This window comes from Agelaius phoeniceus, chromosome 20, assembly GCF_051311805.1.
Source record: "Agelaius phoeniceus isolate bAgePho1 chromosome 20, bAgePho1.hap1, whole genome shotgun sequence".
NCBI lineage: Eukaryota > Metazoa > Chordata > Aves > Passeriformes > Icteridae > Agelaius > Agelaius phoeniceus.
This window is the reverse complement of record NC_135284.1, coordinates 8461801-8478574: the sequence shown is the minus strand read 5'-3', so window position 1 is coordinate 8478574 and position 16774 is coordinate 8461801. Positions and strand designations below refer to the sequence as shown.

At 44.3% G+C, this 16774-nt stretch overlaps 1 protein-coding gene across 2 annotated transcripts in view; it reads left to right on the top strand.

Moving 5' to 3' along the window:
- CASTOR2 (cytosolic arginine sensor for mTORC1 subunit 2) overlaps window positions 1-16774 on the top strand; it is a 123794-nt gene that overhangs the window by 69930 nt on the left and 37090 nt on the right. The window contains exon 1 of one of the 2 annotated variants that reach the window (XM_077188793.1): window positions 15778-15920. The exons of the other annotated variant lie outside the window; for it this stretch is intronic. Coding sequence (XP_077044908.1) covers window positions 15824-15920 — 97 coding nt within the window. The 5' untranslated portion in view covers window positions 15778-15823. Of the gene's footprint in view, window positions 1-15777; window positions 15921-16774 lie in introns of those variants that run through there. 2 annotated transcript variants of the gene reach the window in all.

Genomic DNA, 16774 nt, shown 5'->3' with positions numbered 1-16774 from the left:
CAGACTCAGAGAGTCTGACACAGCTGATGGTGATTGGTCATTAATTAAAAACAATTCACATGGAACCAATCAAAGATGCACCTATTGGTAAACCATCTCCAGACCACATTCCCAAGCAATAGATAATTATTGTTTTCATTCTTTTCTGAGGCCTCTCAGCTTCCCAGGAGAAAATCCTAGGCAAAGGGATTTTTCAGAAAATATCATGGTGACAGGGGCATGTTTTGTTCTTTGATTCAATATTAAGCTGATGGTGACACAGTGGCCAACCATCATCTTTTTCAGGCTTTTGGACTGATAATCACAGTCTAGGGTTTGTGCAAGGGCTTCTCCAAGGGCAAGGAAGCCTTTCTCAAGGGAGCAGCTTTGCTGTTGCCATCACAAGGTGAAGGCACAGGGAACCAGAGCACTCTGGTGAAGTTGATAGGTCTGCTGCAGGCTTTTCTGTTTCACCTGGGACAAGTCTCTCATTGTGTCTCAGTTTCCTCATCTTAGGAACAGGGATAATCCAATTAAATCACCTCCTAATAGGTCTTGGAAAGATTAATTAGTAAACATGTGAAATGCTTTGATAATGTAACAGGCAAAGACCATTGTAAATAATAACTGAGGGAGTTTCTGTCCCTCAGGATTCCCTTTTACAATGGGTGCACTTGCAGCCTAAGGCACAAATCAGGTCTGTAGTGGAACAGATTGGAGATTGGGGCAGGAAAAAATACCCTTTATGGGAAAAGTTACATAATCTTTTAGAAATCTCATATTTTAGCTTTTAATCTTGCACAGGATTAATACTCACAACATCAAGGTTACAGTCATAAAGTTAGGAATTTAGTGGCTCCATCTTTAAGTCTTGTTTGAAATGTAATTATTTGCTCTATGAAATCTTGTCTGAAATACTGTCTTAAAAAAAAAGAAGAAGAAAAGGTTGGGAGTTTGCTATTTTATTTGAAAATGCAGAAGGAATTGTAAATGTGAATCCAACTGCAGTGGTTCTTCTTTTGATATTCTTTTATTTCTGTGGGTGTGGCTTTTCAGTGGAACACTCCACCTGTGTCCCCTTGCTGGCAGCAGCCAGAGCTGCCAGCATTGCCCTGACTGTCTGGGCTGGGTCCTCTCCACCCCTGGCTTGCAGAGTCTGTGAGCAAAGCCTTGGCCAGGAGTTTCTGAAACACAGGGAAAGTTTTGTCAGGAAGTGGGAAATCTGCTGATTTCTGCAGTTCCTGTTACTGAACTGTCAGAGACAAAGCCCTCAGTTCTTTTGGGCTGTGGATGCATTTGCTCATGGAGCAGGGTGGGCAGAGGCTGCCATGGCAATGCTTTCCTGGCTGGGAGCAAAAAGCCATGGTGGACAGGTTGGGAAGGGCCCAGCTCTTGATCATAGCACAGAGATGGCACTCAGGAAACAATCCTGCACAGGACACATGCACCCACAGCCATGCTCTGAACACATCTTGACCCAAACTTTTAATCTGCTTTGCTTGTCAATAAAGAAAAAAGCCAATTTTTGCTCCCTTCTTCATTTTCGTGAGCAAATGTCAGCTTTTGGAGATTGAATCTGGTTTTAATTTGCCAGGTTTTTCCAGTTATTAGTGGTGTGCTATCCTGTGAAGAGGAAGAAAGAGAGCAGCCTGATTTCCTGAAAACTGACCAGAGCCTAACCTGGATTTGTCCTCCCAACCCAGCTCTCCAGTGAGAGTGGACATAATGATTATTTTTGGAATCTACCTTACCATGTTCCACATTTTTAGCCAAACATAATAATGATGCTTTGTTTGTGGAGTGTATTCATACTTCCTCTCTTATGAGACCTCTGTGAAGTAAGAATTATTTTCTCCCACATATGAGGAAACTGATAAAAAGGAGACCAAATTGCTTGTTTCAGGTCACATACATACTCTGTGGGACAAATCAGATTTTGCCTTAATTGGAAGCCCAAACTGACTTATCTACTTATCTGCACTTCAAAATCAGACTTTATTTACCACTGGATTGCAACAACTTGAATATCTGTAAAATAGCTGTAAAATTGTCATTTGCTCATGATCCTCCAGGTCATCTTTAGGGAGTCTGTCATCCCTCTGTGTCCATGGCCAGGTGGGAGCTGTGTTGACACATTAGAACAGCTTTTGTTTATAGACTTGACTTTCCTGTGCAATACCTTGTATTGCTGGGTCAGTGTCTGGCCTGGCAAGAACTTTGTCTCTTTGTCTTCAACTCAGACTTTGATATTAGTCTGAGTTTTTTGTTTTTTGCAACAGAAATTACAAGTAGAAGGAGGCCACCAGAAACAGATTTTCCCAGGTGAGCATTTTTGTGCATTTCACAGACTGCACCATTCTCACTGGAAATGCACTTCTCCTTTTTGTTTCATTCTTAAAAATTCTTAACCAGCTTAGTTTTTAGATTGCTGACAAAGTTTCAAGTTACAAGGATTGTAAGAAGAGAAATAAATGAAATGAGATGAAAGCAGGGATTTCTGTATAAGCATTTCCTTTTATCAGTCCTTGGTTGCTCTCTTAGTAGGCACTTGTAATGGAGCTCTTTCCTCAGGAGGTGCTGCTGCTCTCAGTGGAGAGAAGGCAGCCTTGTCATATATGGATTTGCAAGTTCAGCCCCTCAAGAAGGACCAGTGTTTGTTATCCTATGGCCTGATTGAAAATGATAGTTGCATGCCCTAGTTAAATGTTGAGTCCCTTGGAAAGCAGAGGGGATGCTTGTCAGAGTCAGGATTTCAGAGCTGGGCTATGTGTTTGTACAGCTTTATTTAATTCCAAGTTACCCTTGGGTTATTTAATTTCCTGACAGCTGCAAAAACAGTGTTCTCAGATAACAATGGTTTCTAATTAGGCAATATGCCTAAAATGGTAGAATGTTTTATTTTGACCATGACACTGATGTTTTGTATGCAGCTTGGAGATGAGAAAGTTGAGCAAGTTGGACTTGCAGCTTCCTCTGGCAGAGCTGTGTCTCTTGTGATCCCCAGTGAATAATGCTAAAGGCATGGCCTCTCCTCTGTCCCTCCACTTCAAACACCTCTCATTGTTTTGGACTGTGTCATCAGTAAATCTGCCTTTCAGCTGGAACCACCTTCCAGAAATATGTTTTATCAGCACAGCAGGACTGACATGACTTGCATAGCTGAGGCTACAGAGCATTCCAGGGTGAAGAAAGCAGGTGAGCTTTACCTGGAGCTGAGGGCTGTAGCTTCCTGGGCATTCTGTTACACTGCAGAGCTGCCCAGGTGGAGCTTTTATGGCTCATGCACTTAGTACAAAATCAGTGATAGAAATAAACATACAGGTCAACTATTCTTCAAAATCATTTCTTCAGTTTAGAAAAGGTGTTAGCATCAGGTTATCTTAATTAGATCCTGACATTATTTGTGCTTGTGGAAGGTTTATGCTTTGGGCTGTGCTATTTAATGATCACTAAATTCCCTCCTGTGGCAGCAAAAAGTGGCTGTTGGCAGGTCTGTCACCTCCTTAATTCTTAGACATCCCTTGAAGTCTTGAATCTAAAAGAAAATAGGTAAATTTTGTTCTGCTCTTTTGCTCCCTATTTTAATTCTTTTCCAGAGCTCTCAATTCTGACAATTCCCATACTACTTCTTACCATTGCAGAACTTTTAAGTTCATTGTTTAAGATCCTGCTCATATAACCATGATGCAGACTTGCACCTCTGATAAATCAAATGCCTACTTAAAAGTTTTGCAACTTAATTAGGGGTTTGCTGACTTGCAGTCAGAGTTTATCCCTGCCTTTCAGCTGAGCACTCTTTACATCATGTCCTGTACCACTGACCAGGCACTCTTTGGAAGGTTTCTGTTTGGATTCTCTTCAGCCATTTGCTTTTAAGTGCCTGATCCTGCTCAGATACCATAATACAATGAAAGAGAGATTACTGCATCATCTGCAGTGTAAATAACAGTGAAAATGATTCTCTGTAATAATCTGGCCTTACCCAGTTCTTTAGAGATGCTGCTCTCTTTGAAAGAGCTGTGGGTGTTGGCTCAGATTGGCTTGTGGCTATATGAGCAGTGTACAAGGAAGGTGATCTCACACCTCTGAGTGAGATCAGCAGGGATAGGAGATGAGCAGGAAGTTTTTATCCTTCCTTCCCCACTGCAGTTTCCTACCAGTCAAAAACTGAGGGATTCCTAAATTACAGGTTGAATCTGCATTGCCATATTTAATAGCTATCAGTATAGCAATCCACCACAGAGTTGCCTAACCCCTTATGAAGCCTCTTCATTCTTTTGGTCTCCATGACATCCTCTGTCAGCATTTCCCTGGGTTTCAGGTGTTGTCTCTGCACTGTAGCAATGATGTCTGTGTGCCACTTCTCCTCCCAACAGTGCTTAAGGATCTTGGAGCATCAACTTGTTGTTTCTCAAAGAACTATCCAAGACTCTTAGGAAAGAGGATAAACAGAGCCATAATAAAAATACAAAATAACAAAGGTTGTGCCAGTTTATCCTGCTACTGTTCCTCTGTGGAGAACTGTCTACTTATGATCTTTCTTGAAAGTCCAGTGGAAGATCTTAACTTTCTAAGACAAATTCTGCCTTTTGATGAGCTGTTTCACAATATATCCTCCCTTAAAATCCTATCTGTGACAGCTGTATTACAGCTATAGTGAACTTAACAGAAAATATCCAGTAGATTTTCTCATGGTAGAGAAGAATAAAATCCTAAAATAAGAACAATTTATCCCCAGAAGACAAATCAAAAGAATTACGATATGTTTGGGTTCATACCTCCCTCTGTCTTTCCCCCTCCCTCTCTCTATGAATGTGCTTATGAGTTTGAATCATATAAATCCTAAATCCTGACTAGAATCAAAGTGAGGTGTAAGATGCAATGTGCTTCTTCAGAGATGCAATTAGCTTCCTTCAGAGTAGCATAAAGCCTCAGGTTTATTTTCCTTCATAATCCTTCTCCAAGATTTCTGCAGACCATCTAGGCACAGTGGTAAAGACATTCCCAGTTTTGCTTGTCCATTTTTCTTTTGGGTTTGCTGTCTCTGGGATTTCCATCACTGTGTTCTACCAAAACATTCTCCTGTTTATTTTACAAGATTTACCAATCCCTCTTCAGTTCCAACTTCCATACTTCCACATTTATTGAATGTTTACAGTTGGAAAGAACTGTATCTCCACAGTCACAGCCTGCATGTATTGTTTGAGTGGGTTTTGGGGTACATTACATTGAAGAGGTTGATAAAATGTCAGAGGTGGCTTCTCAAGGACTGGCAGTGTCAGCAGCTCTGGCATTGTGGCTGACAAGCCCTTGGAGGGTCTCCACAAACCTGATTTCTTTATCTTTGTGTCTTTCACATTGCTGAGCAGATTGCAAGCACTCAGTAACTGTTAACCTCTGGAGCCCTGCTGAAGTAACTGTATCTGTGGGGTATTTATTTCACAGTTGTTTCTTCTGCTTCCCTGGGCTTGGTTATGATGTTTATTTACTGAAACACTTTGAGCTGAACTTGTATACTTAGGAGTTGCCAATTTAAATATATATATGTGTGTGTGTGTGTGTGTGTGTGTGTGTGTGTGTGTGTGTATATATATATGTATATAAAAAGCCTATGTATGTTAGTGTATATACCTATATTTGTATATATTTATTCAGTGATAGAGAAGATGTTTAAGAAAAATCATTTTTAGCTCTACTTTTTCAGAAACCTGTCCTTAAACTCTAGCTTAAAACTGAAAAATCTGTTGGATTTTCACTACTTAATATATTTCACTATAAAATATATTGGATTTTTCACTGCCAGGGCCAAACCAAGTTTTTCTGTAGCTGGCAAGTTAAAAAAGCAGCTCACACGTGGGCACTGACATCCATAAGTGAGGCAAGCCCATGGAGCAGGGAATCCTCAGGAGCTTGATGACAAGTTGTGTTCTGACCTCTTGAGTACTGTTGTTGTACTGACATCCTCAGGTTTTAAGTTTGGTGAATTAGGTGTTTTATTTTGTTTCTTTCAAAAGAATTGAGCTTTTGGAGAAGTGGGATGAGAATTTATGTGGGCCATCATGTGGATAAACTTCTGTTGGATGCTTGTTCTTGCATTTTAGCCAGTAACCAAAAATAAAGTAGCCTCTTAAACAAGCTCTGTGCTGTTTGCAGCAGACTGGAGTGCCTGCTCTGATGGGTGTTTACCATGGTTTTTCATGTTCTAAATAGAGCAGATAGAATTTTTCTGCCAAAATTTATTTTTAGTATTTGTATCAACAAATTCTTGACCTAGATGAGTGCTCCCAACATGCCACAATGGGCCTGGTTTTAGTGGCTTGTATGTACCTTTCTTTACAAGGAAATGAATTTATGTATCCAAGAATCAAGGACAATCCATGAAAGTTTCTCAGATTGTCTCAGATTACCACCCATTTGGATGAAAGGAAACCACAAACTGAAACCAGTTTGCTTTCAAAAGTGCAATTTGTGTATCTCATAAACATGAAGTTCAAAGGAACTGCAGAGTGTACTTCACCAAGCCCAAAGGAAAATCCCATTGAGAACAGGAGGTTTAATAGCTCTTTGTGGAGTAATAGCTGCATCTTTAAGTCATTTGCACCCTCTTAATTTTAAGCATATTGAGCTGGGTTTTAGCAAGCCCCTTGTGCCTGAACATGGCTTCAATATCCAAAAGATGAGGACTCCTTGCTGTCCTGCCCCATAGAAGTGAGGAAAAGCAGTTGGATGAGGCTGGCTCTTCACAGGGGAGGAGCATGGCATGAGCAGATGTCATCTCCACACAGGAGTGTCCTTGGTGTCACTTGGGTTCTGTGACAAAGGGCACTGATGTTCTGTTGGCAGTGCAGAACACTGGGTTTGGAGCAGGGCTCCTCTGTACAGGACACAAGGCATGACTGGGGTACTCCCTCCTTGCAGTGTTTCAGATGGTATTTGTCACTAATTCTCAGTCCTTACCTGTGGGAACTCAGCACATCACTCCGGATGTCCAGAGTTACCGGGAGAACCCTTGGGGGGCTCAGAAATCCTGGAATGTTGCCAAGAGTGTTTGGTGGCTTGATTTTGATCCATCTAAGGAGGTGACACCTGTTTGAGGACGTGAGAGTCACTTGGGAGTGAAGGGTGCAAGAAAGACACATTTACAGGGTGAAATATAGATTTTAGGGTTTTTGGTACAGGGGGCTTGTGGAGACAAGATGGAGGGATCAGGGCGTGTCTCGTCCTTCTTCTTTCTTCTTCTTGTCTTCCATCTCCTGTGGTGATGTTGGCACTTGGGGATTGGTTCATGGTGAAGGTGCACTTGCTAATATGGTGAAAGGTATTGGGAAATAAAGGTAAATATCATGTACGTAGATTTTAGTATAAAAAGACATGACCGCCCCGTGGGTGGTCAGAGTGCCCTTGGCTGCCTTGCAGGTCAGACCTCTGCTGGGCAGACAGAAAATTCTATAGATAAGAAATAATAAACAATCTGAAGATGGAAAAACTGAAGAGTCCAGACTTGTCCTTTGAAACGTGAGCTGCCCCAGAACCACCCTACCCATGTCCGGGCAGAGACAGACAGACGGACCAGACACTTACCCAGCTGCTTTAAAAAGTCACTTCAGCTGAGAAGCTTCTGGAGGGAAATTTACTGGGGAAAAAACCAGCCTGTTCTGTAGAGATTCCTGTGCTTGAGTTCAGTAGGTTCTGATGGACTCTTCTGGACTGGGACACTTTTGTTGTCAGTTTTGATTAGTTGGGCTCCTGGCATAGGGTGCAGTTTGCTTCCTTGTTTGAAAATGGAAAAGTGATGCTTTGAAGGCACTCAGTGGAAAACTGGGTAAAGGAAAAGAGTTAAATACATATTTTCATCTGCTGCTTTATGTGGGCTTGAATTTTTTTGTTTCTTTTGGTTTTCCTGCAGTGAGCTCAAGGCAGCTCCATGACTAGATCTCCTAGCCTCTGCCACAGGATAAAGAATGACAGTCGTGAGGTCCAGGAAGCAAAAATCTAAAAGGCTCATGTGTGTTTAGCAAGTCCTTTTTTTCCAAGCAGCTATTGCAGCTCAAAGGTTCTAGGTGGCAAGAAAGGTTTGAGCAAAAATGCAGAAGGTCCTCATTGCCAAGATGAGCAGAAGGCAGAGAAGCCTAATGTGAACAATTTCCCCTACAGAAAAGGGCTTCATTACTGATTTGTGTGTGACTAAGTTCAGTTGCTGAATAGTGACAATAATAGAATTTTTACAGTGGACAGATATGCAGTAATCTATTGGTTTTCTCCCAGCTTCTTTCTTCAATTCTAACTTTTTGGCTATTTGTGGATTAGACAGTAAGACTGATTTGGCCTTTTTTCCTTTGGGGTGAGTGAAATAAGGCAGCTGCTTGTCAATATAGGCCTAATTTCACCTGATCTTCTCCAGCTGGGTGAAATAGTGGAGTAAGAGCTGGAGTCACTGATATACACTTTGTGTGAGTAGTGCAACCACTGAAAACACATCATGCTTAGCAGGTTGGGAAGCACTTAATAAGGAGAAGGCACTTGTACTCAGAAATGAGAGAGTGAAATTGTGTAGAAAATTCTGTCAGCTAATGATCTGAAAAATATTTTGCAAAGGCTATTTTCTACCCTTACTTCTAATACATCTTACACTTTAATAGCCTGAACAACTGGAGAATCACACACATTAATGTCACAGTTCACTTGGGACAATTTGTTTTGCAAGATAATGAACTGTGTCAGCAAAAGTTTAGCACTTGCTCTAGGTGGGGCTGACAGTTCAGCTTTCTGGTAGCTTTGCCAGTAAAATGCCCATGGTCTGACTAAATCTCTGTGAAATTCGGTAACCTGGGAGGAGGTTATGTCATTACTTTCTTCAAGTATTTTTTATTTTGTTTAAGGCATTCTCAGGAGTAGCTTGGAAGGAAATACTGCAAAATACTGACAAGTGATTTTTTGTAAGAGCTGTAGTCCTCTCATGCCTTGGCAGCAGAGGTGTCTCTGTGTGAGAAGGTACCTTCACCTCATTAAACCATTCAGCCCAGGTGGAGGTTTGTGTACCCTAGAGTTTTTCAGCCACAGTGTCAGGAGTGACATCCATTCTGGTGGGGTTTTTGCAGTCTGTAGTGCAGCTCATGCTGGCAGAGGATGCTGTAGCCCTGGTTTTGGGGGAGGCCTCAATGGTGCAGTTGGGAGCAGAGCTTTGGGGGTGTTCAGGAGCAGGGGAGGTTTCTGACTCTGGTGCTACCCTGCCTCTTCAGAGGAAGAAGCAGAAGAAAGGTATGAATAGTTATTCTGAGATTGTAGGGGACAAATCTGTGAGAATGATGGAGATACAGACAGGGGATAGATCCAGTGTCAGGGAAGACAGGGTACAGGATCAGTGGGGAAGACAAGAAGAGACAAAAAGGAGTAAAGATGGACATAGCAACAAGGAGAATAGGAGGAGATGATGCAGTTTGAGCTGTACTAGAGGGTGACTGGGGTGGAGAGGAGGGAGGAGGGAAGAGAAGAAAGAGGAACAGCCTGGTGGCTGCTGGGTTTGTGGGCAAGCAGGAAGTAGCCACCTGGAGCACTTGTTCCTTGCACTGCCCATGAGGATGCTCAAGGCAGCAAGTGCCTGCCAGACAACAAGCAGTGTTGTAGTGCGTTTTTATACTTTGTAATACTTTGAAGTAGTTTTGTTTTGTATCCCCATATTTTTCCCAAATGGTTTATCCCAAACTGTACCCCCCTCCCTTTACCTGTGTTATCCCTCTCCTGGGATGAGATCATCCCCAAACCCCCACCGTGGCTCTCTGTCAATCACTCAGATCCCATCCCTCCATGCAGAAGTTTCGGTCCAAGTGTCGAGTGATCAGCCAGAGTCCAGGGGTCAGCCCCCCAGGCCTTGCCCCATACGCTGTCCTAAATGTCCATCCCCCAGTACCCATCCCTTAGGGTCACTTCTTGGTTGGTAAGATGTTCTCTACTTTTGGTTTCCACCTCCCTTTAAATGTAACCTTGGCACATCTCCCGGGGCTCTCGGCAGGAGGCCCCTGAGGTGTAGGGGCTCCTTTGGGACTCCTAATAAAACTTTGGATTAACCCCTGCTAAGAGTCGGCCCTTTATCATCTACCGATGTCTCTGGTGTCTCTTGTGCTGCACAGGCACCAGCCCAGGTGCCCTCAGCACCCTCGGGGCACAGAGAGTGTCTCCCCCCAGCCCAGGTGGCCTCAGCACCCTCGGGGCACAGAGAGTGTCTCCCCCCAGCCCAGGTGCCCTCAGCACCCTCGGGGCACACACAGAGAGTGTCTGCCCCCAGCCCAGGTGCCCTCAGCACCCTCAGGGCACACACACAGAGAGTGTCTGCCCCCAGCCCCGGTGCCCTCAGTACCCTCGGGGCACACACACAGAGTGTCTGCCCCCAGCCCCGGTGCCCTCAGTACCCTCGGGGCACACACAGAGAGTGTCTGCCCCCAGCCCAGGTGCCCTCAGCACCCTCGGGGCACACACAGAGAGTGTCTCCCCCCAGCCCAGGTGCCCTCAGTACCCTCGGGGCACACACAGACAGTGTCTCCCCGTGTCGGGGCTGCCCCCCGGTCTCTGCCGACTCGGGGCTGGCCCAGGGTTCCTGAGAGGCTCCCAGAGGGACAGAGACAAAGCAGGGTCTTTATTCAGATCAGCTCAGGGCAGTGGAAAAGGCCAGCTACATTTTCAGTGCATTTCAGGAGGATGGGCTGGCTCTAAAGCAGCAGCGTGTGCAGCAGGCCATGAAGCTCTGATACAATTGCAGTTTTTCAGCAGCTTTCAGTGCCCAAGATGGTAGTTGTACTGGTTTTGTTTCTGAGCATTTTATTTAACTATTACTAAAAGTGCCTGTGGTTATTAAAAAACTCACTTTGCCTGTGCTAATTTACCTCCTCTTGTACGTGCAGCATTACAGGCTGCTGCTTTGAGCTCTGTTACAGTGCCCAGAGCTCTGGCACTGGGGTGGCACCTGGCTGAGTGGTGAATGTGGCTGGGGCTGCAGACAGCCCTGTCCTTCCCACTGAGAGAAGCTGGAGACTAAATAAAGCAAGTGGAAGGAGTAGAAATACTGGTTTCATGATATATTGGATTGTGTCCCTGCCTGTGACAACCTTTGTTTGGCAGCCTCCCACCTGCAGAGCACTCAATATTGCAGCACTTTAAACATTTTCATGTGTAAAATAAATCCTCAGTTACCTTGCCAAAGTGGTTGAGTAGAGCAGGCTGCAGGATGATGATTTGTGAGTTGTGGGCAAGGAACCACCATTTTCAGCACCAGGTGCTAAATGGGTCTTTAACCTTCATTGTGGTGCTGGGGCACATGCATTAGCACTTCACTTGGTTTGCAGCGTTGCAGGATGAGCTGCTCCCACTGGGGACTGACCAGGGCTGTGGAGCACAATCCCTGACTGATGATGAATGTATTGCTTTCCAAGTGTAGCAACAGCTCCTAAATTCCTGCCATGGGATCTGCAGTAAACTGACCCTGTGGAGAAAATGTACAGGTAATATCCAACTATACTGAGAAGGATCACACTTTTCATCAAGGGCACGTGTATAGGGAAGTTATAAAAGCTTAATAAACAAATAAGTAGTTTGTTGATTATTAACTCAAGTGCAGATTGCTTTTATGTGTTTGCAGGACCATCTATGCCACACTTGGGAGAGACTGAGCTGCAACAACTCCATCTTTAGTGTTTTCTTGCTCCCTTTCATCTTTAGGATCAGTTGGGGGTTCTGGGAGAGGAGAATCATCTCTAACTGTGTCTGGTTCAGAGGTCTGGATTTGTTTACTCCAAGGTCATACAAGTCCAGTACAAACACAATGCCTTTGTTCTGTGAGATGCTTCTCTTCTGTGCCTTCTTTTATACATTGCTGTCCCATGGCATTTCACAACAACAGTGGGGCACAGCAGAGCTGAAAAAGTTATCTATCCTTTGATTTCTAGGACCCAAGCTTTGGAGGTCCAGTTCTAATTCTTACAAATTAGAGGTTGGCTGTGTCAAGGCAGCATTTTGGGAACAGAGTTGAGGAGGACAGCCTGAAGGCAAGAGTGTAAGCTGAAGGCATGTTGAGGTGTGAGGTTGCTGCTGGGGCCGTGGCATGATCCAGTTTTAAAGTTATTAGAAATGCATCTGCCCGAATTAAGGTGCAAACAAGACCATATGCCAAGGTCAGTAGTATTTTTATTTAATATTAAATTAAATAAAGGGTTTTATTTCATAGTAAATGTGAGAGAGAGAGAGAGAGAGAGGAAAAGAGAAAAAGGAAGAGAAAGAAGTAGAAAAGAGGTGGGGGAACAGAAAGAAACACAGAAGAAAGAAAATATCAGCATTCCTTGGATCCCAGTGATGTTGCATTGATCCACTCCAGCTGGTCATCTTGGTGGTGAAGGTCCCCCAAAAAGCACAGAATCTGGTGGATTCATGTATATTCAGGCCAAGTGGGAATGCCCCAGCACATCCCCCAGGGCAGGGACCAGGCTCTTGCAGCAGACTCTGGATCTGTTGCATCTTTGTGCATCAGGTGCAGTCCTGTGGTGCAAAACCTCAGGAATGAGTCTGGGGAGTGCTCTGGGGGGTCTTTGATGGATTATGACACCCCCTCCTCTGCCTCTCTCTTGAATGTCCCATGGATGGGCCCTGTGGGGTTGAGGGTTCCACAGCTGGGCCAGTTTGTGTAAGGGAGGATGGGAGTTCAGTGCCTCTGACCAGAGGTTACACCACACACTCAAAACCTCCTTCTCCCCACCCTATTTCATGAGGAGGCTTTATAAACCTGGCTTCTGTGGGCTCCCCCACCCCAAACCCAGCCAGAGATGATTCTCAGTGCAGCTGCTGGGTTTGGCTTCTTGTGGATGCATTCCTTTCCCTCAGCCTTGTTTGTTTCTCCCTAGACCTGAGCTGATTGAACAATAGTGTCCCCTTTATCTTATCTAGGCAGCTTAACTTACAGTCCAGATCCAGTCAGGATCTTCAAGGAGGCTTCTGTGATTGTAGCATCTTTCTACAGCTTTTGCTATAGTGGGTAAAACTCCTCCACAACAGTGTTAAAGGCATGAGCCATTGTGGTGATGTTTGCAGGGGTCCCAGGATGAGGGGAGAGATGAGGATCTTGACTCCATGTTTCAGAAGGCTGATTTATTATTTTATGATATATATTATATTAAAAGAAAATGAGATATTAAAACTATACTAAAAGAATAGAAGAAAGGATTTCATCAGAAGGCTGGCAAGGAAAGAAATGGAATGATAAAATCTTGTGACTGCTCACAGCCTCGACACAGATGGCTGTCATTGGGCATCAAGTAAAAACAACTCACATGGGCCAATCAAAGATGCACCTGTTGCATTCCACAGCAGCAGGAATTATTGTAATCATTGTTTACATTTCGTTTCTGAGGCCTCTCAGCTTCTCAGGAGAAAAATCCTAGCAAAAGTATTTTTCAGAAAATATGTCCATGACAAACCATTTCAGTCCCTGAGAGGCTGTGTGCCTGTCTGCCCATGGAGTGGCCAGCTCAGGAGGAGAGGGTGAAGCTGGGGAGCAGGGTGTTAGTGTGCATCACTTGGAGCCTCCTTCTCTGGGACATCCATCATCTCTCTGTCAGTTCTTGCACAGCTTGTGTTTATTCTGAAGATGTCTGTTTTATTTCTTTACTTAGGAGCTTGTGCTGTGTTTCTGCTAAGCCCTGTCATGGGACTGACTTTTGCTTTTGATTGCCTGCAATGTACAGTGAAGTTCCACTTCGCACTTCTTGGATTATGTCTGCAGAAATGAATTAAAATTATTCTTGTTTCTACTTATCTTCTTTGCTCTCCTTTGCTTCTCATGCTCTGAAAGCAGCCAGAATGTATTTTTGCTTATATCCATGGTCTCTCTGGATTAGATGGAAATGTAAACTCATGGAGGCAAGAAACACCTCTTGGAAACAAGTGCAGGGCCCTTTGGAGTACAGCTGGTTCTGCTCCATTTGCTGCAAGTGATCAGTTAAAACTTAGATTAAAAACTTAGGTCGTGCAAGCATTTAAAACCAAACTGCATGTTATATGAACCCTCTCTCAGTTGGTGAGGCATGCTGAACATCTTGATGCTGCTTTTCTGCTTGCTCTTTTTTTTTCCTTTTTTTTTTTTAATAATTAGCACCTCACCTTCCTCTGCAGGGTTTTCTCTTCCCCATCTGGTATGTCCTGCAGGGTGGGCAGATAGAAGCCAAGCCACAGTGGTGCTTCTGGCTCAACAATTGGCCCTTCCAGGCTGTGCCTTGTTCTGCTCGAGGGTCTTGAGAAGCTGCAGAAGTGGCTGTGGGGTTGAACCCCCACCATCACTGTCAGGGAGGGAAGTGGTGGCTCTGACAGAGCAGAGGAGCCAATGCTGCCTGCTCCCAGCTGAGCAGTGGTTGCTTCATGGGCTCCCACTGGGGCCAGCTCTGGCCAGCCTGCTCCATCAGGGCTCCTGTCCTGGCCCTCGTGCTTGCAGGGCTTTTGCACCTTTTCAGTGATTACTGCTTTGGCAGAGTTTAGATGAGCACTGCTTGCCCATTTTCTTTCATACAGACTAATCTGAAAAACCTTTTAACTCGTGGTATTTTCCATTATAGAATGGTTTGTGTTGGAAGGAAAAGATCATCTTGTTCCTCTGTTTCTCCCTCTTTCTAAACATTTGCATTTCTGTTGATGAGGATTTGCAGTAATGCAGATACCTCTTGATGCATTCCAGGATAAAGTAAACACTCTGTGGGAGAAGTTCTTTGCTTATAACTAATCATTTATTCCCCCTAATTTGAATGGAAAGCAACATTTTACTTATCTTTTTAAACTGTCAGCTCAATTCTGTGTTTGTTACCAGTGTAAACTCTTGTCTCTGGAGCATTCTGGGCAATTTGCAAACAGAAGAGTTATACATATTGTGCTCAGCACAAGTAGGCAGGGGCCACTAGGTTGATGAAATGTCAGTTCTCCTTACCTAGCCCAGGCAGATCTCAGCATACCTGGAATTGCAGGTGATGTTAATGCAGTCTGAGATGCTGCTAGCAGTTTGCATCAAGGATTGTGCAATACATGTAATCACTAGGCTATTAAAGAGGCTACAGGCTCTCTACTGCTGGGTGATTTCAGATAATGCATTCAATACAGCTGGGAATGATAGGGCTAACTACCACAGACTGGCTGTATTTTACCTGAAGATCTTTCAGCTGTGGGGTTTTTATTGTTTGCATGGTGTATATTACAGATGTACACAGCTCTCATCACCAGACAGGGACAGCAGGGCCCTCTGTGAGTGTAGGAAGGAGGTGGTTGTGCCCTGCAGATTCTGTTGTAAAGCCAGGCAGGAATTAGGAGCAAAGCATTTTAGATGGAGAGCTGGGATCCAGTGAGATGCTTTGCAAGATGATCTGTGGCAGACACTGGTCCCAGCCCCCAAAGCTGGTATTCTGTGCCCCAAATGGAGCTCCTCTTTGCTGGAGGTTGTTTAAAAATACATGTCAGTGAAACAGAGCTCACAGGCCTCCTTGGCACAGGGCCCATGGCTAATCACTAGAGATTTCACAGTGAACTTTTTCAGAGTGTCTGTTTGATTAATGGTTCATATTTTGCTGATCTGAGACTTTTTATTTTAATTCTTAAATTTAGTACATATTACTTATATGACTTAAATATGTTTTAATTCCATCTTCAATCAGTGGAACAATCTTTACAGTGGAGTTGGCTTTTTTTTTTTGCACAGCAGCAGCAGCATGTTTGCAGAGGCTCGTGCTTGGACATGCAGCTGGTTAGTAGGATTCTTCACAATCCCGTTGTATGCACTTCCCTGGAAGTCTCTTAAAAGTAAGAAACCAAAGAGCTCAGAAACACCATGGAGCTGAACCTCAGTGCATTATGCCTCGAGGCTATGAGGGATAACCCTGCTGCTCTCCCAGGAGAGAGGTTTGGTATGTCAGGCTGTCGCAAAGGTATGTGCAGAGAGGCTGGGTGGGAATGGGAATGCATGTTTGGGTCCACTGAGGTGACCTTGCAAAGTCCAGCTGGTTTCCCTTGGCCAAATTTTGAGTATGTCAGAGTGCAACCTTATTTTTACAAGTTCACACAGTCTGTATGCTGCTCCCTTCCGTTTAAATGAAACATCCTTTTCTTTCCCCCAGGCAGGGAAGCCCCCGGGCGCGCTCCCACTGTGGCAGCGCTGTCTGGGGACAGGGACAGGCTGTGTGTGCTGCCACTCTGGCACCAGGGCTGTGCAAAAACTGCAGCCGGTGTTGGATAAACAGTGCCCCTCCATCTGCTCAGCCGTGCATTCCTCAGGATGCCTTTTCCCCCTGCTTTGCATACATGCACGAGGAAGGCGCTGCTGTCCAAGTACAGCCGTGCCCAAGGGTTCATTAACCAGCGATTCAGCAGTTGGGCCATGTTTGCCTGCAGGGCTTTGATCTTGAGAAGGGCGCTCAGCAGCAACACCACTGCTGCCTATCAAGGGCCTTTATCCCAAGCACCTGGGGCTGGAGGCTCAGCAGGGAGGAGCTTTGAAATGAACTAGAAGTTTTTCTCCTGAAAACATGAACCTTTGTCTCAGTTAAATGTGTGCTTGCTATTTTTCAGTGCTACAAGTGATCGGTTATTGTAAAATCCCTAAGTAGTTTGTATTGAGGAGAAATCTGTGACAAATGCAAGTAAACCTAGTGCTTTTGACATTTGTTTCTCTTAATATTTTCAGTCCTGAATGACAAATGGACTGTATTCTTTGTGGTTAGCATGGACTACTTGCAGAAGTCTCATGCATTCATGCCTTCACAGCTCTAAACAACTTCTCAAG